Source organism: Rhipicephalus sanguineus, chromosome 8, assembly GCF_013339695.2.
Source record: "Rhipicephalus sanguineus isolate Rsan-2018 chromosome 8, BIME_Rsan_1.4, whole genome shotgun sequence".
Classification (NCBI taxonomy): Eukaryota; Metazoa; Arthropoda; class Arachnida; order Ixodida; family Ixodidae; genus Rhipicephalus; species Rhipicephalus sanguineus.
This window is the reverse complement of record NC_051183.1, coordinates 14,148,805-14,175,764: the sequence shown is the minus strand read 5'-3', so window position 1 is coordinate 14,175,764 and position 26,960 is coordinate 14,148,805. Positions and strand designations below refer to the sequence as shown.

At 45.6% G+C, this 26,960-nt stretch overlaps 2 protein-coding genes across 2 annotated transcripts in view; both read left to right on the top strand.

Moving 5' to 3' along the window:
* Positions 1–3,078, top strand: part of LOC119401424 (venom metalloproteinase antarease-like TtrivMP_A) — a 179,457-nt gene extending 176,379 nt beyond the window's left edge. Inside the window, exon 10 of the mRNA XM_049418768.1 lies at positions 2,984–3,078. Within this exon, the coding sequence (XP_049274725.1) occupies positions 2,984–3,015 (32 nt within the window). The 3' untranslated portion in view covers positions 3,016–3,078. The remainder of the gene's footprint in view (positions 1–2,983) is intronic.
* A 19,857-nt stretch (positions 3,079–22,935) lies between these two features.
* The window catches only part of LOC119401421 (venom metalloproteinase antarease-like TtrivMP_A), a 75,821-nt gene continuing 71,796 nt past the window's right edge, over positions 22,936–26,960 (top strand). Inside the window, exons 1-2 of the mRNA XM_037668207.2 lie at positions 22,936–23,086; positions 23,803–23,972. Of these exons, the coding sequence (XP_037524135.1) occupies positions 23,014–23,086; positions 23,803–23,972 (243 nt within the window). The 5' untranslated portion in view covers positions 22,936–23,013. The remainder of the gene's footprint in view (positions 23,087–23,802; positions 23,973–26,960) is intronic.

Sequence of the window (26,960 nt, the reverse complement as noted above, 5' to 3'; positions counted from 1 at the left end):
GTGATGGTCCTTCTGGCCCTACTCTCCCTACAATGTTACAACCCTAGTTTCTTAAGGTGCGCTGAAAATGCGACTGCCCTGAAACTTGTCTTCCTGCGTGCCCTCTGCACAAGCTCATATTGTGTTTCGGTTTCGGTTCAGTATTGCATTGTACGAATGACAGGGGGCGCCACTCTGGCATTCCTGTTTCACCCAGGCGACGTGTAAGTAAGAGAGTTTGTGGAGAGTACTCGTTGAGTGCGGACGTTTCTTCTCCTTCGGCGCATCGCGCCAAACAGCGTGTTCGGGCTGGCCGGCGTCCCCACCGGTCGCGTTGGTCACCGCCGGTCTTCGCCTGCCGCTGCGCCGGGACTACCAGCCCGCAACACAGCACTCATGTTTCCCGACGTATTGCCAGATCGCGTCCATATCTCACGTAGCGCCTCTTCTATCGTCTTTAGACGACATTTGCAGCGAAGCACGCAGATACGCGGTCAATTTTTTAAGTGCGAATGCACTTTATAAGCGACCCTGAATCCGCCGTCCCATAGCAACGGCGCGAGGAAAGGAGAGGAGCGTCTGTAGCAACGGCGCAGCGACGTCACACCCCACGTGACTGCGCGCGCTCCGCCTCCTCACCGCGGTTTGCGCGGGCGCGCGCCGGCTCCGCACCGCTCTTCTAGGTGGCATTGGGTGCAGTGCTTCGCCGCTCCTTCTCTCGCCGTTCGCTCTCTCTCCTCCCTGCGCCCCACTCTCCCGTCCGCTGGCTGGGCGCCTCTCGAAATGTGTGCTCGAGACGCCGCTGTGAAACGCCAACGGCGACCACAAGGCTGAGATTATGGCCGTCAGGTACAATGACAACACAAACAGGTGCTGATGAATGTGTAAATAAATGGTTACGGTACAAATCCTCGTCTCGTCATTAATTTACGCCATTAAAATTACTGCGCCGTGTACTCTCGGCGCAAGAAATGCATTCGCATTTCCTCACGATTCCCTTCGGGGAGGTGGGGGCATTTTTTTTCTCCCCTTTCTCCACCCCCGGTGCAGAGTAGCAGGCTAGAGCATACTATCGCTCAGGCCGACCTCTCTGCCTTTCTCTAAATAAACCTCTCTCTCTCTCTCTCTCTCTTGAAAAACAGCACGTAGACGAAAACGTCCTCTATTTTAGGAAAAATACGTAATTCCATTCCAATTCCATTCTTCCGAGCGTTGTCCCCATTCCATGCGGGGTCGCGAAAATGTTGAAGATTCCGGAGTCGTTCCAATTCCGGAGTGGTAACTCCGCAACATTGGTGGGAAGCATTAAACCACACACTCTTTGCGCTATTAGCATTGTGTGATGACTTGTTGTTATTTTACTCTTCTGCCACGCTATATATTACATATGTTAACGCGATTCCTTGCCCGACATGACGCCTGTGTAGAGTATTTTTGCGATGGAGTTTAAGCACCAGCGTGACACTGTGGTGGAAGACCCGACTGCCACGCAGAGGGCGCGGGTTGAAATCCTATTCGATGCTAGAAATTTGTGTCTCATTTAATTTTTTCTTATACCACGCGATAGCGGTCACGTACACCGGCGGCTGCGGACAACTATGGAGCCAAAATCGGCTGTTGTGATCTCATAACAGCTTTTGCTGTAACAAACTTCAGCGCCGACAATGCCCTCTCCACATTGGCCTGCTTGACAGGCGCGCAAAAGTCCACTTGCGTTAATATAAACTTCTCTGGTTGCCACTGTTCTCGTTTTTCGCACAATTTAAACATATCTTTGCTTTGGATTTCCTGTCTGAGGTACGCGCTAATACTATACCCTGAGATATGCTCACATTGCATGAGCTCAGTTGTTCCGGATTGCGAAATTTTCTCGTGAACCGAAAAACGATTGAAAAAATTTCGGTTTCACTCCGGAACGAAATAATAAATAACGTTTCGGTTACGTTTTCGTTCCGGTCGAAAATATCGTTTTTTTTTTCGTTTTTCGTTTTCGGTTTTCGTTCCGTTCCGACACTCTGGGCCTAACTGTTTCCTTCTTCATTTTTAGTGGACCAGTACTGAGTAGTGGCATTTACCCAATTTCTGTGGCACATACCGTTTTATGATAGTGACAGTTTTCTGATGGGCCCCCCAGTGGCCCATCACCTGTTTGATGACGGCAGTTTTCTTCTTCATTTTGAGTGAAGCAGTGGTGAGTAGTGGGATATACTGAATTTTTGTGACACGGACCCCTTTATGATGATGATAGTTTCATTATACGAGATAAAAGGAACGATTTGCTAAACAGCTTCGCTGTTAGGAGTTTAACCGTGATTCGACGCTTTGAATGCTGTTTCACCGTCACAGTAACGTGAAGAAAAGTCGAAGTTTCGCGGCAAGGGTGATGCAGTGAAAGGGATAGCAACAAAATGGAATGCTATAAGATGCAAGGCTAGGAGCTCACCTCTCTAGCATGGGACCTGGCGTAACACTACAAAACGCTGGCGTGAGGAAACGAGTGCAGCGAGTGCAGCGACCTTCGTGCTGTCCGTGGCTTTACCGCAAACATTGAAATGAGGGCACAACACGTACACAGGTATGAGCCGTCTGCTGACCCTCTCTAAAGACATGACACGCGCGACAGGAGGCGACCACGCCCAAGAGCATTTTCCGCCGCAGCCAAGCAGCCACCCTCCGGCACACGTCCATGCACCTTTCGTACGATGGAGGTGGCCCGCCTGTTTTGTCTCCGCTTCATCCGCGACCGTCGGCAGCCCCCCTTTCATTCACACATAGAACATACGACGACGCGCGGAGCCATGTTATCGATTTGGATTTATTACCGAACATGACGATGACGGAAAGAATGCGCCTGGACGGATTAAGTGTGGCTTTAGTACCGGATTAAGGTTCGCTTCAAAATTATGGGTAACCTCAGAAAGCTACAACGACAGCAAACGATTTGCGCGCCTTCCGGGTATTTGCGCTAACTGATCCCGCAATTTGTTTATTGCCTTTCTTCCAGACGTGCAAGAGAGGAGTTTTTGGGAAGCATGAACGGTTCCATTAAGAATGAACAACTCTCGAATATCATTGGATGTCTCAGCCAAATAAACAGGTTGCAACCTATTCTAATACGGTCGCTCTTTCATTCGTGTTCCTCTGTAGATAATTTCATTTGTCTTTCATAGACACCATGCACTTTTTCTTGAATACACTACTGCGACCACTACTCAAAATGAGTGAAACTAGGAGTTCCTTTCTTCAATTCAATCCCAGTTGCTGAGACGTACTCCACATTAGAGCGTATTAAGGCTGTTTATGTGAGTCTAAGCAAATCAGCTGAAGTGTGTTTAAGGCTGCGTTTGAGGAGATCTAAATAGCGGTCAGATGATGCTAGCTCTGTGCATAAGTGATGATATGATGTCAGATTAAATTCTAAATTACCGGCCAGGTGCTCGTATATCTACTGAAATTTTATTTATTCAAATGAGGAAATTATTGGATTGGTTGGTTTGAGTCCTTTTCGGTAAAATACAATCAAGATTTGGTTCCACGTATACAACGACATCTGGGGAAATGCATTGGCTAAAAGCTGCTGCAAAAACAGCTTGACTAGACCGAGTACAGGGCACCACTGGTCTTGGCTGACGGCTTGCCATGGTTTATACAGAACTATGGTCCTTCCAGGCCTGAGCTGGCCAGTTTTGCCTCCTAGTCCTTAATATATGAGGCGTGTGTAGTTTCGTTACAGGTGTCCTGAAACACTTTTTCAAGTAATTATCGAGTGACCGCAGTATCGGGAGCTCAGTCCGTCACAAATTGGTTGTCGCAATTTCTTTTCGAACTCGCCAAGTATGAGTGCAGACACAGAAAGTTGTCGCAGGCATTAGGTGCATTTCTATTCTGTTCTTGCGTCCCAGGGAGCAGGCTAGAGGATAAGAAGAAGGGTGGGGTTCATGAAAAATAGGGAAACAAGCTACGTCATCGCCCGTTACGAACTTTAGCATTTCATCTTCTTTTCATCTGTTGAACGCGTTCGCACTTTTCCAATATGATTCGACACGTGCTAGTATTGCTAATGTGTAATTTAGCGCACTATAGAACTCCGCGCTGGCAACGGCAGCACTTCGTGGTGGCCGCAATAACTGTACGGCACAAGAATGCTTGATTGTGAGAAATGGACCGAGCTGTGTGTCTCCCTGGTGTGCACTGGCATTTTCGCGCGTCAGCTTGGCCGACGAATAGTAGGCCAATCCAGGTAGCCCATTTTCAAGCGAATTTTCATTTGCCTAACATGAAGCGAGGTCCGGCAAGGTGCCTGCCAGGTGATCAAGAGACAAAGCTTTTTAAGCAGCATGAGTGTAGTCCGCGTGAGATTCATGGTGTTGGAATTTGGTAGTGCACACAGACCCCGAAAGTCAGCATAGTCTGTTTTGAAGGTTTCGCGACCCAAAAAATTGCACTTACTTTTTCACACCCGAATTCAAGACCTTAACCAAGAATGTTAGGGATTAACTAATTCCAAACGTACTAGACGTTCTTTATCCCTTCTGAGAGCTTACACACACTAAACCATTTACGTCTCAACGCGCACAAAGGCTTGCGAAATATTTATTACTGTTTTCGGTGATCTTACCTGCTGTGTGGGCATACTGCTTCCAGTTCACGTAATTAGCAACTGTGCATACCTGTACATTTCGAGTGCGTCAGTGCTGGTAGCATTAGATACAGAATCATTGCTGACTTACGAGTTACCTAGCTTTGTAGCAATGCGAAGTAACTCGCCGCCCTACACGCCGAGCCTGGGCGGGGGGGGGGGGGTCGAGTCGGTTGGAATGAGAGTGATGGGCCTTTGTCCCTAACGAAGGCCCCTAGTGCAACATAGTGGTCTGCACAATAACGAGTGCACAATAATCATCACAGTACTAAATAGCTGCTTAGGGTGTCGCGCTTAAGCTCGGTGTTTGAAGAAAAATCGGCTAGATTCTAACTGCCGTACCTCTCCAGGTATGCGAAAGCTCACAGTTTCTCCCGAAACGCAAAGCACTGAACGAGACAGCAGTCATATAACAGCGATAAGAGCGTGGGTATTCTTATCGTCGCTGCATATGTCTATAAACTGCCGCGTACTCATTAAATTAACGAGCATGCTTTCCCCGCGTACGCGAAGGGAACACGACCACATTTCACTGGATAACAGCAAAGAGTGGCTTCGACAACGCTGGACTGACGAACACCGTATGCGAAAGTGAGCGATCCATTGAGCAGCTTTTTGATTCTCACACATAACGACAGCTGCAAAAACATGGAGGACACTTGAGCTCACTCTCAATTGTACAAATGGATAGCGTAATCGGACCGTGTTCCTATCGCCTTCCAAATCGCTAACCTGGCTTCGCTTGTCGGTGGAGACCTAAAGCCCCAACCACTGGCACGCGTATGCACGCGTATGCACGCGCCTAGGCGTCAAATGCGCCTCTCGGCGTCGGTCGCGGAGGGCTGTACGCGTCCATACGCCTCGAGGCGCGCGGGGTCAAGACGACTTTGATATTTTCGGCTACGTCACCACGCGTACGGCGCGCCAACCATTCAGAGGCCGGCATGTGCCGGCGGCGCCAACCAATCAGAGGCCGCGATACCTCTTAGCGCTATGCCTAATGGCCGCCGCTTCGAAGGCACCTCCGAGTGCAGGGCAAGCACGGAAACTACGGTCGCAAACGCTCCTGAGTGACCGCGTCGTCATCCAGTACGTCGACGCATAGCGACGACACGGCGAACGACCGCGAGTGCTACCAGTGGGACGCGGTTTCGTGCCGAGTTCGAGCGATGCCGACAAATCCAGCGAATGCTTCCCGGCTGCCCTTGCCCCGGTTTTGTGTGCGATCGTCGACCCAGTGAAAACATCGTACCTACTACTGCGGCATGTCGCTGCTTCTGTGCTCTGATCTGTGTGTATCTGCGCTCGGAACGGGTGTAAACATGCTTCGGAGGTTTGAAGACCTCAGCGTGAGCCCTCGCCTACCGCGAAGTCAATTCAGAGCGGTGTCGTCTGCATTCAGCGTAGGCCTCTACCGTCGACTTCGTGTGAACCAGCTCATGTGAGGAAGTTTGGTTGAAGGAAATTGACCGCAGTGTGTTTGTTTTCAACATCGCCATTCGCCTCATCATTGCCGAAAGCGAACATCGCACTTGCCAACGCATTTCGGTGATGTGACAACGTACATGAGGAGGATTTGCGGATTTTACGACGCTGAAACATTGGTTGACTTCGGCGCAAATCGTTTGCGTGTGTTGCCAAGCTAACAACAAGCGTGCGCTTGTTGGTAGCAGTGTGACGTGTTTTCGTGCCGGGTACCAGCGACGCCGACACATTCAGCTGTCAGCGGTCTCATTTCCATTCATGTATAAAATAGAAGCTCGAACGTGCGCGAGTGTGGTGATCGAAAAAGAAAGTTGCATGATTAAGTGCTGCTTGTGTTGCCTGCTATTTCACTTCTTGACTCTTGGTCTGCTTCTCTGCCGTGCAACTACACCTTAGCACATGCCCAGTTGCACATGCCTTGTTTTGCAGGTTGTCTATTCTGACACACATTCTCCCTAGTCTTTTCTGATACTCATAGACGGGAGAATGTGAACAGTGGCGCTTCTCCATCGTTTTACAGTTTACTTAAATATAACATGTGTTTGGTTTACAGCTGGACAGCTAATTTGCTAAAAAGCTTGTAAGTGACAAGCACCTCCATTGAAATCTGAGGTGCACAATGACACGATAGTAAGAAGAGAAGAGCATGACATCACACGTATGTGCAGAAGGAATGAAAGTGCAATATTACTGTGCTGCTCTTTGTTTAGAAGGAATTCAAACGGTGCCTCACTTGAACCTCAGACACCTGTGAGACCATTCTAAACTGTGCACATATTTATCTCTTCCTCCAGACTGAATCCAGCTGAAATAATTATTTGATGGTTTCAAATGCCAAATCCTTGGATGTATTGCAAGGACTATTTCATTTCTGTTCAGTTCTTTGTATATGCACTGACTTAGACTATGCATGCACTTAAGCATAATTGAAATATGAAGACATTCATTCAGTTTAGCTATGTTAGACAACTTGCCAAATACTTTTATACAGTGCTGTGGTGCAATCCTGTGAGCGATATCTGTTGTATCATGAAGTTTCAGGCACGATTTATTACGTTAGAGGGTATTTTGACTACTGACGACGTGCAAAGGCCTTCTACGCAGTGCTTGGTTCCAATCTTATGACTGATATCTGTCGCATCATGAAGTTTCAGGCACGATTTATTATATTAGAGGGTATTTTGACTACTGACGACGTGCAAATGCCTTCTACACAGTGCTTGGTTCCAATCTTATGACCGATATCTGTCGCATCATGAAGTTTGAGGCACGATTTATTATATTAGGGGGTATTTTGACTACTGACGACGTGCAAATGCCTTCTACACAGTGCTTGGTTCCAATCTTATGACCGATATCTGTCGCATCATGAAGTTTGAGGCACGATTTATTATATTAGAGGTTATTTTGACTACTGACGACGTCCAAAGGCCTTCTACACAATGCTTGGTTCCAATCTTATTACCGATATCTGTCGCATCATGAAGTTTCAGGCACGATTTATTATATTAGAGGGTATTTTGACTACTGACGACGTCCAAAGGCCTTCTACACAGTGCTTGGTTCCAATCTTATGACCGATATCTGTTGCATCATGAAGTTTCAGGCTCGATTTATTATGTTAGAGGGTATTTTGACTACTGAGGACGTGCAAATGCCTTCTACACAGTGCTTGGTTCCAATCTTATGACCGATATCTGTCGCATCATGAAGTTTGAGGCACGATTTATTATATTAGAGGGTATTTTGACTACTGACGACGTCCAAAGGCCTTCTACACAGTGCTTGGTTCCAATCTGATGACCGATATTTGTCGCATCATGAAGTGCCAGGTGTGGTTTGTTGCGCTAGAGGATATTTCGACTACACACAACGTGCAAAAACCAGTGCTCGATTCCAATCTTATGACCGATATCTGTCGCATCATGAAATGTCAGGTGTGGTTTGTTGCGTTAGAGGATATTTAGACTACAGACAACGTCCAAAAGCCTACTACACAGTGCACAGCTGCAATCACAATCTTAACATAACCCATTTTTTTGTGCACACTAACATGTTCAAATACAGTTTTTTCTGATATTTACGAACACTGGAATGATGTACCTGGTTCCGTTCGTGAAATGAATGTATCTGATTTTTGGAGGCGCTTGTATGATATTAGTGTTCTATTTCTCTCATTTTTTACCCAGTTGAACTCAACAGGTGGCGATATCTGCTTTTGTTGAAGCACTTATTGCGATATTGAATACATTCTTTCCTTTTGTATTCATGTACACCACTCCTGCAGTAGCCCTGCATTGGGATGCAATATTTGAAAATAAATAAATAAATAAGCTGCTTAATTATGAACTCTATGCGTATTTTGTGGTGAACAGTGCATATTCATTTATTAGAAAACAAGAAAGTCAGGCCATACTTGCAGTGCTACAGTTTACCTGCATTTTGTTGCTAGACGCGACATAAGTAACTGTGAGTTTCCAGTAATGTTGGTTTCTTGTTTCCATGCTACTGAAAAAAACTTGAGTTAGTATGTATGCTTGCTCCAGGATTCGGACTTCTCAATGTTGGCCCATGTAATAAACTGTAACTCATATTAGGCAGCTAGAATATTAGTCACGGTGACACCCGTGGTACGCGGGAAAGCCGTCTTTTTGTTAATTTGAAAAGTATTAGTCATTATGCGGCGAATTTTTAGGGCACCTCGTTTGGACTTTGCAGCAAACGTCTATTTCCTTTTTTTTTTCGTAACTAAAGTACGTGCCAAGAAACGACGTCACGCCCACCGACGGTGCGGGCGACGCCGCTCCCGTCCGCTTCTTGGAGCAGAACCATTTTCATGAACAGGATGATTATATTCGTGTTGGGCACTAATAGCATGGCCGTGAACAGGCGTCAACAAGGCGATCGCATAAGTGTTGGCGATCTCGCAAACATCGTTGGCTGTGTCCCGTGATGCAGACGTGAACTTAGCAGCGCACGCGCCGATGTCGATTACTTGTGCATACCGTGGTTGTTACTTTGGTCATTGCGATGTTAATTACTTCTTAAATAGTCAAAAAAGTGGTGGGTGAAGCACAATCAATATTTTAACGACAGTCTAATTCGCTTCGATTGATAACGCACCGTTCTAGGCTGTACATGGACAGTTTTAAACGAAAAGATCAAGCAACACTGTGCCTCTGCCTAAAGCGAGCGTCGGCGCGGACGCGCGGTCGACGCTTGCCAGTGGTTGCGCGCCCTTTTCCTCCACGGGGCGCGCCGCGACGCATTTGACGCGTAGGCGCGTGGAACGCGTGCCGGCGCTTGCCAGTGGTTGGTACTTAAACCGTGCCACAAGGAAAGTCAAAGTTCGGACGTCCGCCGGCTACAATATCCATGCATGCCACGCGACGAAACACAGCCACACTACGGGGCAATGCCTTTCCAAAGTGTGCCCCTTGGGCTCTTTGCGCCATCTTGCGGGTGCTAGTCAAGCCGCTGAGGAACCTCCGAGACGTGCGTACCACCAACGCTAAATTGTGTATATAAACGAGTATGCTGGAAGGTGTAAGCGTGGTGGCCGAGCTGCTAAACGCATTGCGTCACAGAGCGAGGGGTCGCAGGTTCGAATTCTCGGACGCACTCTAACTGAAGGTTTCTTGTTTCTTTTAATTTGCATCTACCTCGAATTTTCGATCACAAACAACGCTGATTTTCACTCACAACCAAACACACCGCAACCGACTCTGACGCAAGAATTTCGGCGAAACGAGTTCGTTAACGTTGTCACGTTAAAACGAGTTGCGCGGAAAAGCCGAGAGGTCGATTGGTATCACACCACACGAAGCGAACCACCCGTCTGTTACGCTCGCTCTACGTTTCAAGCCGGCGCAGATTAGTTGGAAAAGAGGGCGCGCAGGCTATCTTTCACCATCGCTGCTGATTACATTCGGAAAGGTTGCGCTATGTAACGCTTCTCTTACACCAATAGTCAACGTCGTAGCACTTGTTAACTGGTGAGAGAGAGTCATTGGCATAAAACACGAACGCATGAGAATATGATTCATACCATATTTATGATTGAGTTAAATTTGTGCATTGAAGAGGACACCCAGATGTTTGCGCCGTGTTTGCTCAACTGCAGCGCCTCATTTAGGTTTTAAAAAAAGATCCCATATAGACGCAGGTAACGTCTTATGAGAAACTGCAAGAGCACGTTGCCTAACTGCATAGAGCTCAACGCATTTTAGCCTCCTCGTCCATTGGGCTGTCTCGGCCCTACGCGTACTTTCACTTTATTCCGGTACATCGACGTCATACAGCGTTTCACAGACATTTCGTTACCTTCATCCCGGCTCTAGCATGTATCAAGAGAATTAAAACTGAAGCTAAAACCAGCGTGTAGTAAACACAGACATCTACTACTGGTGGCTGTGTGTGCAGCCCCATGAAAACAGCTACATCAAAGTATTTCCATGAATAAAAACGGCACGCTTCAATCTATGACTTTCTGGATACGTTTCTGCTTCCCGACATTCTAACTGCAGACTGTTAGTTTATATAAAATTTGGTTTAAACAGTCACAAAATTTTTAGCTTGAGATGACTGCAGCTTGTTGCATTGTTTTTCTTTCTGGAGGCACATTAACGCTGAACTAATTTCAAGGGAATGGATCAATGTTTAAATGTCACTGATCTTCCCATGTCATCCGAGTTCTAGTAAATAATTCACAATAAATACTGCGACTAACCCTGTGCGCCGCCGCGACGCACGCCGAAGTCGTAAGAGTGATCACGATGCCGCCGCCGCTCAATAATTGCGGCGCGCCGCCATTTGTATTTTCTTTTAATCCGAATGAAGATCGGAACGTTACACACATCACTTCACCGGAAGTTGTCGTATCTTTCTCTCGTCTACAAGTCTCCCCAGCATTACATAGCCTCAATACGGCGGTATCCTCCTGGATCTAAGGGGCCCTGCAACACTTTTTCAGCATGGTTAGAAAACGCTGCCGATCGGTAGCAGAGGCTCCTAAGAACACGCGAGCCAAACATTAAAGCGCATCGCGCGCCCAGGTATTTAAAATTCATTTTCAAAGTCAGTTAGAAATCGTTCCCTATTCCTTCTACAAATTATGCCATACACTCAAATGACCACGACATATACAAGAATTCACGGCCATTGGCTGATTTGAGAGGCCGCCGCGGGAAGCCGCCACGTGCCCGCGCGCTTGCTTGCTATCACACTGAAAGTAAGCCGCGCGTTCGAAAAAAAAAAAACAAAAAATTGGCCGCGTATCTGCGTGCTCCGCTGCAAATGCCGTCTAAAGACGATAGAGGGGGCGCTGCGTCAGATATGTACGCCATCTGGCAATACGTCGGGAAACATGAGCTTGTGCAGAGGGTTTCCTTCCTCCGTGGCAGAGGGCGTCCGTCGGCGCGCATAGCATGGCACTTTCAGCGCAGCTTAAGAAACTATAGGGTCTTTAGAATTACGTATCTATGTATTTTCTAATAAAGGAAGACACCACCTAATACTTACCTAGTGATATTGCGCCTCAGATATGCGTAATATTAACTTTTTGATCAGCAACGTTCACAAGTATGAACAGCCGTACCAGTTCAAGTTGGGTTGGCGGTAAGCAAGTGGTTTAACTTAGGCCGGGTGGCTGAATTGCGTGACAGACAGACAAACAGAAAGACAGACAGACAGACAGACCAAAATTTCTGCGTTTAAGTTCCCCAAGAAAGACTATCGTCTTTAAAAGTGCTCAAGATCATTACGCATGCGTGACGTAACTTCTTTTTTCCGTGTCACCCCTCCCGGCTTAGCTTCTAGCGCGCTCGTCGGTACTAGAGACGAGAGAAAGCAATTACAGTGTGCGACAAATCTACGTAACTCCGTTCATACTTGACAGGTTGAAAAAATTTTTGCGGAGGTCGATTCGTGAGGCACTAACCTCCTTCGATGAAGCCATTCGATGGTTACTTGGAAAAGTGTTGCAGGGCTCATTTAAACGGCGACGTCCCAATTCGCTGGATAGAGGATATTATTCGAGTCTTGGACCTGGTACAATATGCATAGATAAATAAACATATCGATGTGTTTGTACACGTTGCTCTTTTCACTTTTACTCGTGTAAATAGATAAATAAATATAGACGTAAAGATAACGAACCAAGCACCGGATTATTTGAGTGTTCCCATGGACGGACTCTTCACAGTGGAGACGATGGAGCTCTCAGAAAAAGGCGAGCCCGCTTCCACGTTCGTTTTGCTTTTTTTTCTAAGTTCAAGGGACTGCTTTGTCTCCCCCCGTCCAACTCTAACCTACCTCACCCCCGTTAGCGCCATGCCGCCGCCGATCAATCGAACCCCGCGACGTTCACGCGCCCTCGCCGGAGGTGGAAGCACCAGTGCTCCATTGCCGGCAATTTTTGAGTGGCGCGCAGGCCTAACTGCGACTACAGACACCCGCCAACATGCATCAGCGTCTAAGGCATTCTCGGACGCTCTTCCATAGTCTCATTCCTAATTGATCAGAGCGTAAAACGCCATCCGATCCTAGAAATATCCTTCTCATTTTATTATTTATTATTTCGCGCAATAGCAGTAACGGACACCGGCGGCGGCGGCCGCGGAGAACTACGGCGCCAAAATCGGCTGTTCTTCTGATCTCATAACAGCTTTCGCTGTAGGATAAACTTTTCTCACGACAAGGCAAGCTCTTAACTGAGTGTATTGGCGATTCCCTTCTGAAAGCTCTGCGCCATCCTCATCCCTATCGATGATTTGCCTCAACAAAACATTTACGTTTTAACACATATAAAACTGTCACAAAGTGCCTGGTGTCGTCGGCAGGAGATGCATCAGCATGCCATAGAACTTGACTTTGCAGAGCAGGTGAACTTCCTGCAATTTCATCTAGCACCTATATAAGCCTACCCTAGCTAAAATTCAGGAATTAAATTGGGCTGGCACTCGCTATCGACACATTCCAACTACTTCTTTTGCCCTATTCATGTACATTTGTTTACTGATTGAGCAACGTAATAACAACAAAATCAGTACGGGTTGGCTCGTTACATTGCACGATGCAAAACTTCCAATATATATTACTTGAATTTCGGCATCTAGCTGTGCAGAAACGTTTCAGTGACCACACAAAACAGAGACCACACAAAAAACTTCATGCATCTTAGGCTTTCCCTGCGTTGTTCGTTGAAACAAGCGCTAAGTAAATGTTCACCAGAAGGTACCTCCTTCAATAAAACATCGCTATTGTTTGTCGCAATTTCGAAAAAAAATAATTGTCAAGCTCAATTTGTGCATTGGTGCGGTATCAGGAACTGTTCAGCCAGATTTGTTCGATTGCTTCAGCACTTGTATGCCGAAAGCAGAAGGGAAGCCTGCATTGCGTTGAGCACTATTACTTTACAAAGAGAGATTCATGATGACTGGAGACCGGACTTTAGACAAATTCCTATTTTTTTCCTCGCGCTCCTATCGCCCCACTGTGATATATGAGCATGAATCAGAGGTTAAGAAGCGCTTTTATAGTTTTTTACAGTGCATAAAAATGCCTTTTTTTGGCGCTTGTGCGTAAATGCCTGCAAATGCCTATAAATGTCTTTTTTCAAAATCTGCGCCTATATGAACACATTTTAGCCTCAAGTTTCGCTGACGAGCGCAGTTTGAGACCGCTATTCATGTTACCGGGCAAGGTTGACTGTTCGGAGCTCTATGGGGTTCTTCTAGTTTAGTCAGCTTCTGGAAAACAACCGTTAGAGGCTGTGAAGTGGGACGCGCCGGCCAGCATACGCCGCCGCGCTGGCATGGCGCGAGCCGTTGGGGAATGCGAAACCGCAGGGAGTAAAGGAAGACAAAAATTTGGTGCGCACGCGACTTTTGTTTATTTTGTAGTTTTCTTTTTAAGGCGCTCACCAACAGATGAGAAATCGTCCCTACGCGATTCAAACCGGCCAATACAAGGTGATTCAGAAAGACCAGGGAGGCCGCAGAAACGAGACGTCTTCGGTTTATTGTTGTCAGAACGAACAAGCATACAAAAATATAGAACGTGCCCCTGGTCACCTCTTCTTCTTCGTCTCCAGCTCCATCTTGTAGCTCAAGTCAGTGAGGTTCGCCATCCGGGACACAGTCTGGTCCCTACGCCGAACTTACTTTGCCTTACAACGCCGAGATCAGAGAAGAATTGACAAATATACAGTTATATTAGCGATGGCTGCAACATTCTTCAGGAAAATGAGCACTGGAGCAAGAGGACCGGCATGTATTAAACAAGAAGATCTGCCACTGGGTGATTCCACGAGAGATCGAACATGCCTGTCCGGTCGCAAATTTTGTTTTGCCTGGGTTTTTTATATGTTATGTGGGCACATTCAAAGTGCACGGAACTGAAAATTTTATTTCCAAGAAACGCTCCCAGCGCGCCAAAAAAATATTCGAAGGTGGCGGCGCGGGCCTCCTGTTTTTGCTCACTGCAATGTTTTCGGATTTCACGGCCGAATTCAGCGCGAGCTATAAATGATGTGTCGACAATTTTTTTTGCTGGTTTTAATACGCATTACTGTGAATTACATCCATGCTTTTTTATGCCGTCCTCAAAAAGAAGAAAATGTGAAAAAATGGCAAACACCGACGAAATCAAAAAAGAGTCTTAAGTTTGAGGCGCCTTGGCGCCTTTGCTACTTCAAACAGAAACTTGAAAACAATGTCAACTATAGAAAAGAACTTTTGCAACATTTACGAGGAAGATCATTTTCCTACTGGCAGCGCAAAAAAAGAAAAAAATAGTTAAAGAAGCGAGTTTTTTCAAAAAAAGTACATTTTCAAAAAATAAAATAAAAATAACTCCGGTCTCAATTTTGAGGACAATTTTTTATCGAAAAGCCCTTATGTCAGTGAACACACGGCTTCAATATCATATGTCCTCATTTGCTTTGTTTACTAGATATAACTGGCCAAAATGACCCTTGCTGTGTTCACTTCAGTGCGACTGATGGTTGTCATCAGCTTGCATTGTGCGTAAATCTCAGCTTTAATTATTCTGCAGATGCAAAACCTTGCTCTGGTGGCTTTTCGTCAAGAAAAATTTGTTCTCAGATTTTATTTGGTTCTAGCGTGTGCAAAAGTGGGCTGCTGCCGCCCTCTAAAGGGTGATTCAGCGAGAGATCGAACATGCCTGTCCGGTCGATATTTTTGTTTTGCCTGGGTTTTTTATGATGTTATGTGGGCACATTCAAAGTACACGGAACCGAAAATTTTATTTTCGAGAAACACTCCCAGCGTGCCAAGAAAATATTTGAAGGTGGCGGCGCGGACCTCCAGTTTTTGTTCACTGCAATGTTTTCGGATTCACGGCCGAATTTAACGCGAACAATAAATGATGTGTCGAAAATTTTTTTCTTGGTTTTAATAGGCATTACTGGGAATTACATCCATGCTTTTTTATGCCGTCCTCAAAAATAAAAAAATGTGAAAAAAAAGGCAAACCCGGTCCAAATCAACAAAGTTTGCTAAGTTTGATGTGCCTTGGCGCCTTTCCCATTTCACACAGGAACTTCAAAACAGTGTCAAGTATTTCAAGGAACCTTTGGAACATTTATGCGGAAGATCGTTTTCCTACAGGCAGCGCAAAATAAGAAGAAAATAGTTAAAAAAGCGAGTTTTATTCAAAAAAGTACATTTTCAAAAATAAAGAAAAAACTCAGGCCTCAATTTTGACGACATTTTTTTGTCGAAGAGCGCTTATGTCAGTGAAAACACCATGTTAATATGTATGTCCTCATTTGCTTTGTTCACGAGATTTAACGGGCCAAAATTAACCTTGCTGTGTGTGCTCACTTCAGTGCGATTGATAGTTGTCATCAGCTTGCATTGCACGTAAATCTAGTTTTAATTATTTTCCTGCAGTAAAACTTTGCTCTGGTGTCCTATCGTCAAAAAAATGTATTCTCAAACTTTAATTGTGTCTAGCGCGTGCGGGGGTGGGCTGCTGCCGCTCTCTAAAGGCCTAACGCGTACGCAGTTTGCAGCTTACAACCTCAACTTACCCCGCCAGTATTCGCTAATCAAAGCACGCGAGACACCGCGAACACATGGTTTAGGTCACTTTGTCAAAACTCTCCTTGCACACAGAATAAAGCATCTGTATGCAGCGAAGGCCAACTTAATCTGTAACTAAATGCCATAATCAGCAGGCGCGCTGTTATGCAGTTGTTTTCTCACTGCCTGCTTGCTTCCCTTCCATTATGTGCATTGTACGCTCTAACCATCTTCCCCATTCGACGCACACTGTGCCTAAACAACATTTGTAAAAAGTTAGCTCAAAGATTTCCGAGCCGTTTATTTCAATTCCCGCTATCACATGTTTTCGGCGTCGCAGATAACCTCTTCCTGTATCATCTCGACCTTTACCTCAGCGTTTCAACAGCCAGAAAACGTGCGGTGCGGCATGATTAAGCCATGAGTGGCCGAAGCTGCCCAATTTATGATGTTTTGTTGCCACTTTACTAAAGTGCTTTCCCACGTCGAGGACAGCAGAGGTCATTGGTGGCGCCATGCAGACGGACATTACCCTTAGTTTTGACAATGAGTGCGGCCTACAAATTGATTATTAGAGCCCAAAGCCGTTAGACACCCTTAGTCATAAAATGTTAAACCGTGAGCAGTTCTGGAAAGACATTCATGGCAGCTGCGCAGATGTGAGATAATTTGTGCGGCGCCGTTCTGTATAAACGTTTCGGCTTGCTCTAGGTCTAGCTGTTCACTACACGCGATGCGCGCAGCCCATGACTACGTCCGATTGTTCTGTGCCGATTGTTTACGCGTTCACAAAAAGAAGATTGCTGAGGAAAACGTTTTCGTTGCGCAGATTTTTTTTTTTCTTTGCTCTCTTTGTTGTTGCCTACCTCCAGAAGCTAATGTCATAGTCTGAGGATCTTCGCGACACCTGGGAAATCTGCTTGCATTGCCTTACGCTCCTCAAGGAAAACCTGTCTACATCTAACCGCGATGAGGTAGACCAGGCATTCCTTCAGGAAGAAGAAGCGATTGATATCTTGAACAGGCGCGCCCATCTTTACTCTGATGATTGTAGGCGATGGTTGTAGGCTGCAAACTGTTTACACGTTAGCCATTTAGAGGGCGGCAGCAGCCCAATTTTGCACACGCTAGACACAAATAAAATCTGAGAACACATTTTTCTTGACGAAAAGCCAGCAGAGCAAGGTTTTGCTGCAGCAGAATAATTAAAACTGTGATTTACGCATAATGCAAGCTAATAACAACCATCAGTCGCACTGAAGTGAGCACACACAGCAAGGGTCATTTTGGCCAGTTATATCTCGTAAACAAAGCAAATGAGGACATATGATATTAAAACCGTGTGTTCACTGACATAAGCGCTCTTCGATAAAAAATTGTCGTCAAAATTGAGACCGGAGATTTTTTTATTTTATTTTTTGAAAATGTACTTTTTTGAAAAAACTCGCTTCTTTAACTATATTGTTCTTTTTTTTGCGCTGCCCGTAGGAAAATGATCTTCCGTGTAAATGTTGCAAAGGTTCTTTTCTATAGTTGCCATTATTTTCAAGTTTCTGTTTGAACTAGCAAAGGCGCCAAGGTGCCTCAAACTTAGGACCCTTTTTTGATTTCGGCCGTGTTTGCCATTTTTTCACATATTCTTCTTTTTGAGAACGGCATAAAAAAAGCATGGACGTAATTCACAGTAATGCGTATTAAAACCAGAAAGAAAATTGTCGACACATCATTTATAGTTCGCGCTAAATTCGGCCGTGAAATCCGAAAACATTGCAGTGAGCAAAAAGAGGAGACCCGCGCCACCACCTTCAAATATTTTTTGGCGCACTGGGAGCGTTTCTTGGAAATAAAATTTTCAGTTCCGTGCACTTTGCATGTGCCCACATAACATACAAAAAACCCAGGCAAAACAAAAATTGCGACCGGACAGGCATGTTCGATCTTTCGTGGAATCACCCCACTAGTGATTGAGTCAAAAGAGATAAGGAGACATTTACATGAATGAAGATGCAACCGTTGCTGTTCAATTTATATGAGATGTCGGCGTGCGGTGATTCTGCGCTGAAGCCGCAAAAAGTACGGCTCACAATGAAATAGCTTGTTTTTCTCGGACACACACAACAATTTAGCCAAACCGACTTCGTCATATTGTGCCCAGGTATTCAGAGCCAATCTAATATGCACGTTCTCGGTATCGTAGCACAATCGGAATTTTTTTAACGCGATAGTGCTAAAAAGTTCGTTTCGCAGAAATTTCGGCGTTGGCATCGGTTTCGGCGTCGTTGGTTGTGAGCAAAAAATCATCACCTTGTCCATGACCGAAAAATCGTGAAAGATGGAAATAAAATGAATAATAAAAATCATTCGGTTTCCAGTGAGAATGGAACCCACGCCGTCTCCATGGCAAGCAGATGTTCTACCACAAACCCACGCTAATGCTTGAAGCTGCTTCGAAAAAAAAAAAAACACTATTTGAATGGCATGTAGTGGAAGGAGTCTCCTTAACGCATGCAATATCGCGTAGCAGAAGCGTAGAATCACGCCGGGCTTCAAAACATGTGAATTGCACAACGAGTGGGTGTTTCAAAGGCCCACTGATTATAAAGCGCTCAGACATATTTAATCATCAGCAACTGAAAAAGCATCAACAATGTGAGCAGCTGTGCGTAGGTTCGCGTGTTGCCTTACGGACGGGCCCTTCACTGATTCGCAAAAGGGAGAATTACGGCGTAGTGGACACTTAACAACTGTACTTGTAGTAGGCGTTCTAGGATTGTTTGAAACGGCCAATGTTGCGCGCACAGTCGTTCGTTTTTTCACGGCACGGTTGAGGCGTCCACCGACAACCGAAGCTATGCTAGCAATTGAGAAGGCGATGCGCACGGGACCCGATTACGCTGTCGCGTTCTACTCGTGAAGGCGAGTTTTTATTGTCATTTCAAGGGTTATCTTAACTTTCATAGGGTAGAATTAGTAATGTTTGAGGCCCGTGTACTTAGATTTAGGTGCACGTTAAAGATCCCCAGGTGGTCGAAATTTCCGGAGCCCTCCACTACGGCGTCTCTCATAATCATATCTTGGTTTTGGGACGTTAAACCCCAGATATTATTATTATTATTAGGGTAGAATTAGTGATTGCGTATAAAATTGCTTTTATTTTTGGAAATGGCGGCGTTTACTTATATCATATATCCCCTTTCTAGAAGCTGCTAAAGTATATCTGCCATTGTTCAGAGTAGCCAGAGACATCAACGTCAAAAACAAAGTTCACTAAGGTAGCAGTCTGGGCTTGTTGGTGTTACATGACAGGGTTAAAGTTGCTCTTTCTGGAAGCAAGCGAGAAACGGAGAGAGACAAAGACAGGAAAGAAATAGAAGTAAAGATAAAAAGAGAAAAAAATAGAAACGAAGAGAGAGAAATGAACAAAACTAAAAACGACATAGACAACAAAGAGATGAGAGAAAAACGAAGAAATAAAGTAAAAAGAGAGAGAAAAATAAACAGAAACAAAGAAGGCCGCCCAGCTTCGCCATGCCTTTAGGCTTGGCACCCCTACTTCGAAGATGCCTTAAGTTTTTTAATTGATATACACGATATGTGCGAAAATTAATGTCAATGAGGCGATTAAAAACGATGTATTGATCAGATCAGTACAACACTGCTAAAGGTTTCAAAATAGGCTCCTCCTGCGACAATACATCGCTTCCAGTGAGATCTCCAGGCATCGAAGGCGTCAGGGTAGGTCTCCACCGGAATAGCCTTGGTGCAAGCCTCTATGACTTTATCAACTGTGCCGAAATGATGTCCTTTCAAGAAAGCTTTCAAGCGCGGAAACAAAAAGGAAGTCTGGGGGGGCCATGTCAGGACTGTAGGGCTGCTGGGCAACTCTTGGCACCTTTGAATCGACAAGGAAGCGGGTCAAGGTGAAGGCGGTGTGCACTGACGCGTTGCCATCGGTGATGGTCGTTGACGGCCGTCCAGCTCCGGCTTCAGCGCTGACCTCTTTACGACCGCCTTAAAAGGTCTTATGCCGCTTAGTGCCATCGAACAACCTTCTAAAATGCCTTATGTCTTCGTGTCATCTTCTTCGTCTGTGTTACATGTCCTTTCGTTGCGCTGTTTCAGAATCATGATATAGGCATTTTACCGTTCAATCAATGACATTACTTTCCGGACAAACACTGTATGCTGTTGCTTGTTTCCAAAGAAAATATTTTTTAAGTCAGCGCTCGTGCGCGTCAAGCCTCTTCTCTGTCTTCGTCTTCTGCGCATTTACCTGTGTAATGTCAAAAGCGAATCCGGTTGCCAACATTGAGTTTCTGAAAATGGCGCCAATGAGGCATTTCATACTTTTTGATCTAGGCTGATCTACCACTAGGCAGAAAGGCACCATTATGCCCGGAAGCTCTTTGCCCGTTCAACAACAACCTTACATGTCCATGACCGATAACATGCGTGAGCGAGAAGCCGAAATGCCAACACGTAGTCCGCCGTTATTTAATAGAACGGTTCAATATCAACAGATTCTGTAGAAGCTACTTTTCCATCCTTGATGGTTGCCCATCATTCTTGTATTTCCTTAGAATTTCAGGCCAATCACGATAATTTTATGCAGCTGTGTCTGCTAAGATGTTCATTGGTCGTGCATCGTTTCTTTGCACCTCAGACTATGCAACATCACATAGCCTACCACTCTATTTGGTTCGGTTTCACGCGTAGACATCGATAAAATCTTGTCCACAATCTTCGTTCTGCATTTTAGTGAACCTTGATTTATTGCCATGTGAAAGATGCGTTCTCTCCATTTTGGAGCTTTAGATAATCTTAGAGATATAATAAAACGTTCCTGTGACAAACAGCACACTCAATTCGGTTCTTCGGAGCAACATGAAAACCGGAATCTACAGCAATCCAGCGTACTTTTACGGGGTAGAGTATGTGCCGGAGGGACACGGGCTCAGGATCGTCATCACCAGCCTGACGGCGCCCACTGCAGGGCAAAGGCCTCTATCATGATTCGCAAATCAATCCGGTCCGGTGCTTGCTGCGGCCACGTTATGCCCGCAAACTTCTTAATCTCCCCTACCCAACTAGCTTTCTGCTTGCCCCTTCTATTGGAATCCAGTCTGTTACTCCAGCCTTTCATTCCAGTTTGGGCTCACTATAGTGGACAAGAAGACGAAGAGTGTGAAAGGTAAAAGATGGAGGCTGTGGCTTCCGGAATGAAGAATTGTTTGGCGTGCTTTTGTTGTGTGTGAAGAGTGCTCCATTACATTTGGTGGAAACGTGGTAGCTGTACTGCTTTGGATTCTCATCACGGCTAAGCACGGTGATGAAGGTACAATTTCCGACATTGAGCAAAGAAAAAGTTAGGAGGGAGCAAATTGTGCAATGTCGTAGAAAGAAAGAAAGAAAGAAAGAAAGAAAGAAAGAAAGAAAGAAAGAAAGAAAGAAAGAAAGAAAGAAAGAAAGAAAGAAAGAAAGAAAGAAAGAAAGAAAGAAAGAAAGAAAGAAAGAAAGAAAGAAAGTAGGTAAGGCATGCACGCGTCAAGCTTCACTTGCCCCCGTTTTCACGATAGAGGAAAGGCTCCTCACTTTTCTTATCTGTGGTGAAAATAACACCATTTTAATCCCTCATGTTCAGGAAATTGAAGTTGGCCGATAAATACAAAATTGGGGGACGCTTAAGCTTCGCCTTTAAGAGTTGAATGGGATAGCACTATCCTGCCCCTAGTGCGCACTTCGAACACTACGAGTGTTTAACGGAACGCGCGCACTAAGGTTTGTGCCTCATGTAATGGGTAGCATGCTTTAAACCAGGAAAAAACGTTTTCGAAGTTGCGATGCACCCACTACGTGGTCTTAAGGTAATACGCGCAGTAATGCGTGTGCCTTCTGTAATGGGTTGCTGTTTTTAAACCACCAAGTCGTTATGATATTGACATGGTGTGACGCCCGATGGCAATGTACGCTTGTACCACGCAATATTACTCCGATATTACATCTCGTACTGTGACACCTGTATACAGGACGCGTATTTTTGGGAAGCATGAAAGTTACTTTCAGTGCAGCTCTAAGCAGAGGCGTGGCTATGTGGTAGAACACCTGCTTGCCACGCAGACGGCCTGGGTTCGATTCTCACTCGGACCCAACATTTTTATTATTTATTTTATTTGCAGCTTTTTGGATTTTTCGGTCACGAACAAGATGATGATTTTTCGCTCACAACCAACGGTGCCGATGCCGACACCGACGGCGGAATTTCTGCGATACGAGCTCTTTAACGCTATCGCGTTAAAATACAAAATTCATCCCGTAACCTTCCAAGAAGTGAGAAATCAACCTGCGTCACAGTTAACAGTAATACGTGGTATGATCAGTGTTTCTGCGAAGTGTGTGCTGATCAATCATTGCCTTTCACAATTTCTGACAGAGTGTTTGAAAGCGTTATACCAGGTGCCGCTTTCAAGAGGATCGGTGATGAGCCGTACAAGATAAAATCGGCGCTCAGACAATTCGTCGTAACACATAGGCGATCATGGACAACAGGCAATCAAGACGCCCATTGTCAGCACTCAAAAGACGTGTGCAACGGACAACCGCGCTATCATATCTGAGTGCCCCTACTTCACATCTTTCTTCAAAGAAGCCCACCTGTAAACAACGCGGCACCTTTGCACCCGTAACATCCATATGACATGTAGCAAGCGTATCAGCCACATGATCTGTGTCAACCGGTGCAGTTCTCACCCTTTTGACAGGGCTGGACATACAAGGTGTAGTAAGACGTGTTCAATATTAAGTCGTGGGCACGACAGCAGAACCATCAGATATAGCGCGTGTCCCGCGGTGCTCTGAACGTCTATCATGCACAACACTGAGCAAAAGATGCTTCTTATTATTTACCTCTTGCAGGTGGTTATACTGTCATGCTATGCAGGTGAGTGAACAAATACACATTTCAAAATTTCATGGTAAGGTTTGCATCGTTAGTGATCCATCAATTCTAATGCCTAACGACGCACAACACCAGTGCGAATTACTGTAGTACCACAGTACTCTTTCCGGTATTGGACTACTGGAACGTCACGAATCACTCTGTGCAGTGTTCTAGAGCAGCTTTTTTAATGTATGTGCTCGGCTGTACTCCACCTATTTTGACAAAGGTGTTTCTATGCATGAAATATGCCCTAATGCACACTTGTATTTGATGTGCATGCGAGAGTTCCTGCTAAGCATGCATGACTGCAACTGCAGCTTAACAAAACCAAGCTGTTAGCTTGTTTGCAGAAATTTTTCGTAAAATGGTGAAATGAACTGCAGACTGGTTACCACACTCCAAAGGTGCCAGAATTCCAACAGATTCCTTTATTTTTGCTTTTTGTGAATGTCGTAACCAATAAGACGAAACTCTCACAGAGACAAGTACGGTACTTTTAGATCTTAGGCATGAAAAGGAAGTTCATTTTGTATGCTACGAAAGCTCGTAGTCATTCTACCATCCAAACAACCCAGAGAGTTGATCTTGCCGTACTTTCTTCTTGATACTTAAACATTCCATAAACTTAATGAGTAAGCGAGGTTAGTTCTTTGTAAAAAGTTGAAATGTGTGCTCATACGTACATTGTCTCTTTTTCATTGAACTGTTTCCTGAAGCACCAAAAGCATATAATGTATATCCACTCATTTTGGAGGAGCGCAACACCGCCGGAAATTTGGTTCTCCAGCTGAGTGATAAGATAACACTCAATCTCGAAAAGAGCAGTGTAATCGCCGACAACCTTATCTTTGTTACGAGTACAAAAGATCTAAACGACGTGGAAACAGTAAGTGCAGAAACCTTTGCATTCTACACTTCATCATTTCAATATAGCCCGTTGCAACAGCATCGGGCTAGCTTTTATTGCGATAGCAATAATAGGGACACTCTCAGCGAATTTTTAAAGACGATAGTCTTTCTTGGGGAACTTAAACGCAGAAATTTTGGTCTGTCTTTCTGTTTGTCGGCACGTCACTCGATTCAGCCACACGGCCAAAGTTGAACCACTTGCCCGAAGGCCAGCCATATTGAACGGCTGACTAGGTTCATACTTGTGTACATTGTTGATCGAAAAGCAAACATTACGCATATCTGAGGCGCAACATCACTAGGTAAGTATTAGGTGGTGTGTTCCTTTAATATAAAATACAAAGATGCGTAATTCTAGAGACCCTAGTTTCTTAACCTAAGCTGAAAATGCGACTGCGCTGAAACTTGCCTTCCTCCGTGCCCTCCGCACGAGCTCATTGTTGTGTTTCGGTTTCGGTTCATTGTACTGCACGAATGCCATGGGGCGCCGCTCTGGCATTCCTGTTTTACCCAGGCGGCGTGTAAATAAAAGAGTGTGTGGAGAATACTCGTTGAGTGCGAACGTTTCTTCTGCTTTGGCACTTCACGTCAAACCGCGTGTTCGGGCTGGCTGGCGTCCCCGCCGGTCGCGTTGGTCACCGCCGGTCGCGTTGGTCACAGCCGCTCTTCGCTTGCTGCTGCGCCGGGACTACCAGCCCGCAACACAGCACTCATGTTTCCCGACGTTTTGCCAGATGGCGTCCATATCTCGCGCAGCGCCTCTTCTATCGTCTTTAGACGACATTTGCAGCGAAGCACGCAGATACGCGGCCAATTTTTTCCTGTTGCCATCGCCGTCGCCGTGGCTATCATGTATCGGATATGTATATGTATGTATGTATATGTAAAACACACAAATAAATAACAATTCAGAAGTGCGCGACCAGAGATTCGAACCTGCGACCCCTTGTTCCGCAGCGCGCTGCCTTAGACAATTACGCCATGCGTCATATTTTTTTCTTTATTGCCCCATGTAACATTCAAACAAAATCAAATACATCCACACTAAGCTTCAAGCTTAGTGACGCCATGCGTCGTTCGTCGTTCTCCGCGTTATTAATGGAACGGTGACATGTGGCGTTCACTCGATAGCTTGGTATGCGTAAGTTTTTTTAGCGATGTATGAATTGTGTGCGTTACGTAGAAGTTATTTTATTTCGAGGGCAAACAGCGCGCGAAGGCTCAACGGATTATGACGTGTTGAGCTGGCCCCCAGGCCACGCCCAAGTCGCTGAGTGACGATACGCTAGTAACGATAACGTCAACGATCTCAGTGTTATTGTGATTCCGACTGGCGGCGACGCCTGGCACCGGCTTCACTTCTATTAAATCTGTGTTGGTTCGTCTCAAATTGTGCATAGGCGCCACGCCACATCGAGTGGTTTGTCGTGTGCTCGTTAGCGTCTTATAATTCGGAGTGACGATCTCAATAGCATTACGTGCCTGCATGTCGTGAAACAGTTGTGCGTGACTTAAACCATTGGGGTTTCAAGTACCGCAAGAAGGAATTTCATTGTGGCTGAGAGCTTGAACTGCCGTTTCTAAAAGCTTCCAGGTAGGACAGCGCCCGCAACTTGCGTCTCTCCACGCGTCTCCGCGATGCATTGAACATTGGCCTTAGCAACGCCTCCTCAGGCGCTGGCCTTACACTCCAAGAGACTGTGCTGTTCTTTAAAGCTTGATGGTGACATTGGCGAAACGCGCCAGCCCGCGGACGGCTGCCTGAGGACGAGACGCGCAGAGCGTCGACGCGTTAAGGCTGGTTCACACCGGCGACTAGCACCGGTCGCGCGACCAAGTCAGTCGCTTTGCGACTCGTCGAGACGGTCGCAAATAGTCGCGTTGGTTGCAAAGCAACTACTTTGGCTCAGTAGCTCGCTGAGCGATATTTCAGTCGCGCGACTGCAGCCGCAAAGCTCTGAGCCAGTCACATGCGCAGGAACAGGACGTCACCTTATTTTACGGGGCAAATGGCAATGCGAGCTATATACGAGCAGACGTGAACTCTATGTGGCGACATATATAGGTCGCACGCAGGTGTGAACATCTGTCGCTTTGAGTCGCTTTTAAATGCGAAGCATTTCTTAGCGAACTTCTGCGACTTTGAGCGTATCTATCTATCTATCTATCTATCTATCTATCTATCTATCTATCTATCTATCTATCTATCTATCTATCTATCTATCTATCTATCTATCTATCTATCTATCTATCTATCTATCTATCTATCTATCTATCTATCTAGCCGCCTACGACTTTGTGCTCTCCTGGTCGCTAGGTTCATCGAATGTGCACCAAAATTGGTATGGCGTAACATGACTGTACGACGAACATAAATTACAAGTCATAACATGAAAATCATGACACGCATGTCATGTACAGCATGACTTACGTGGCACGCTCATGGGGCGCTGGCGGCAGTTTCGCTAGCTTGATCTACCCCGAAATTGGTATTGCGCGACGTGACTGTATGACGAACATAAAAACTCGAGTTAACATGAAAATCATGACACGCATGTCATGTACAGCATCACTTACGTGCCACGCTCATGGAGCGCTGGCGGCAGTTTCGCTAGCTTGATATACACCAATATTGGTATCTTGTGACGTGACTGTGTAATGAACATAAATAACACGAGATAACATGAAAATCATGACACGCATGTCATGTACAGCATGACTTACGTGGCACGCTCATGGGGCGCTGGCGGCACTTTCGCTAGCTTGATCTACCCCGAAATTGGTATTGCGCGACGTGACTGTGTGACGAACATAAAAACACGAGTTAACATGACAATCATGACACGCATGTCATGTACAGCATGACTTACGTGCCACGCTCATGGGGCGCTGGCGGCGGTTTCGCTAGCTTGACCTACCCCGAAATTGGTATTGCGTGACGAGACTGTGTAACGAACACAAATAA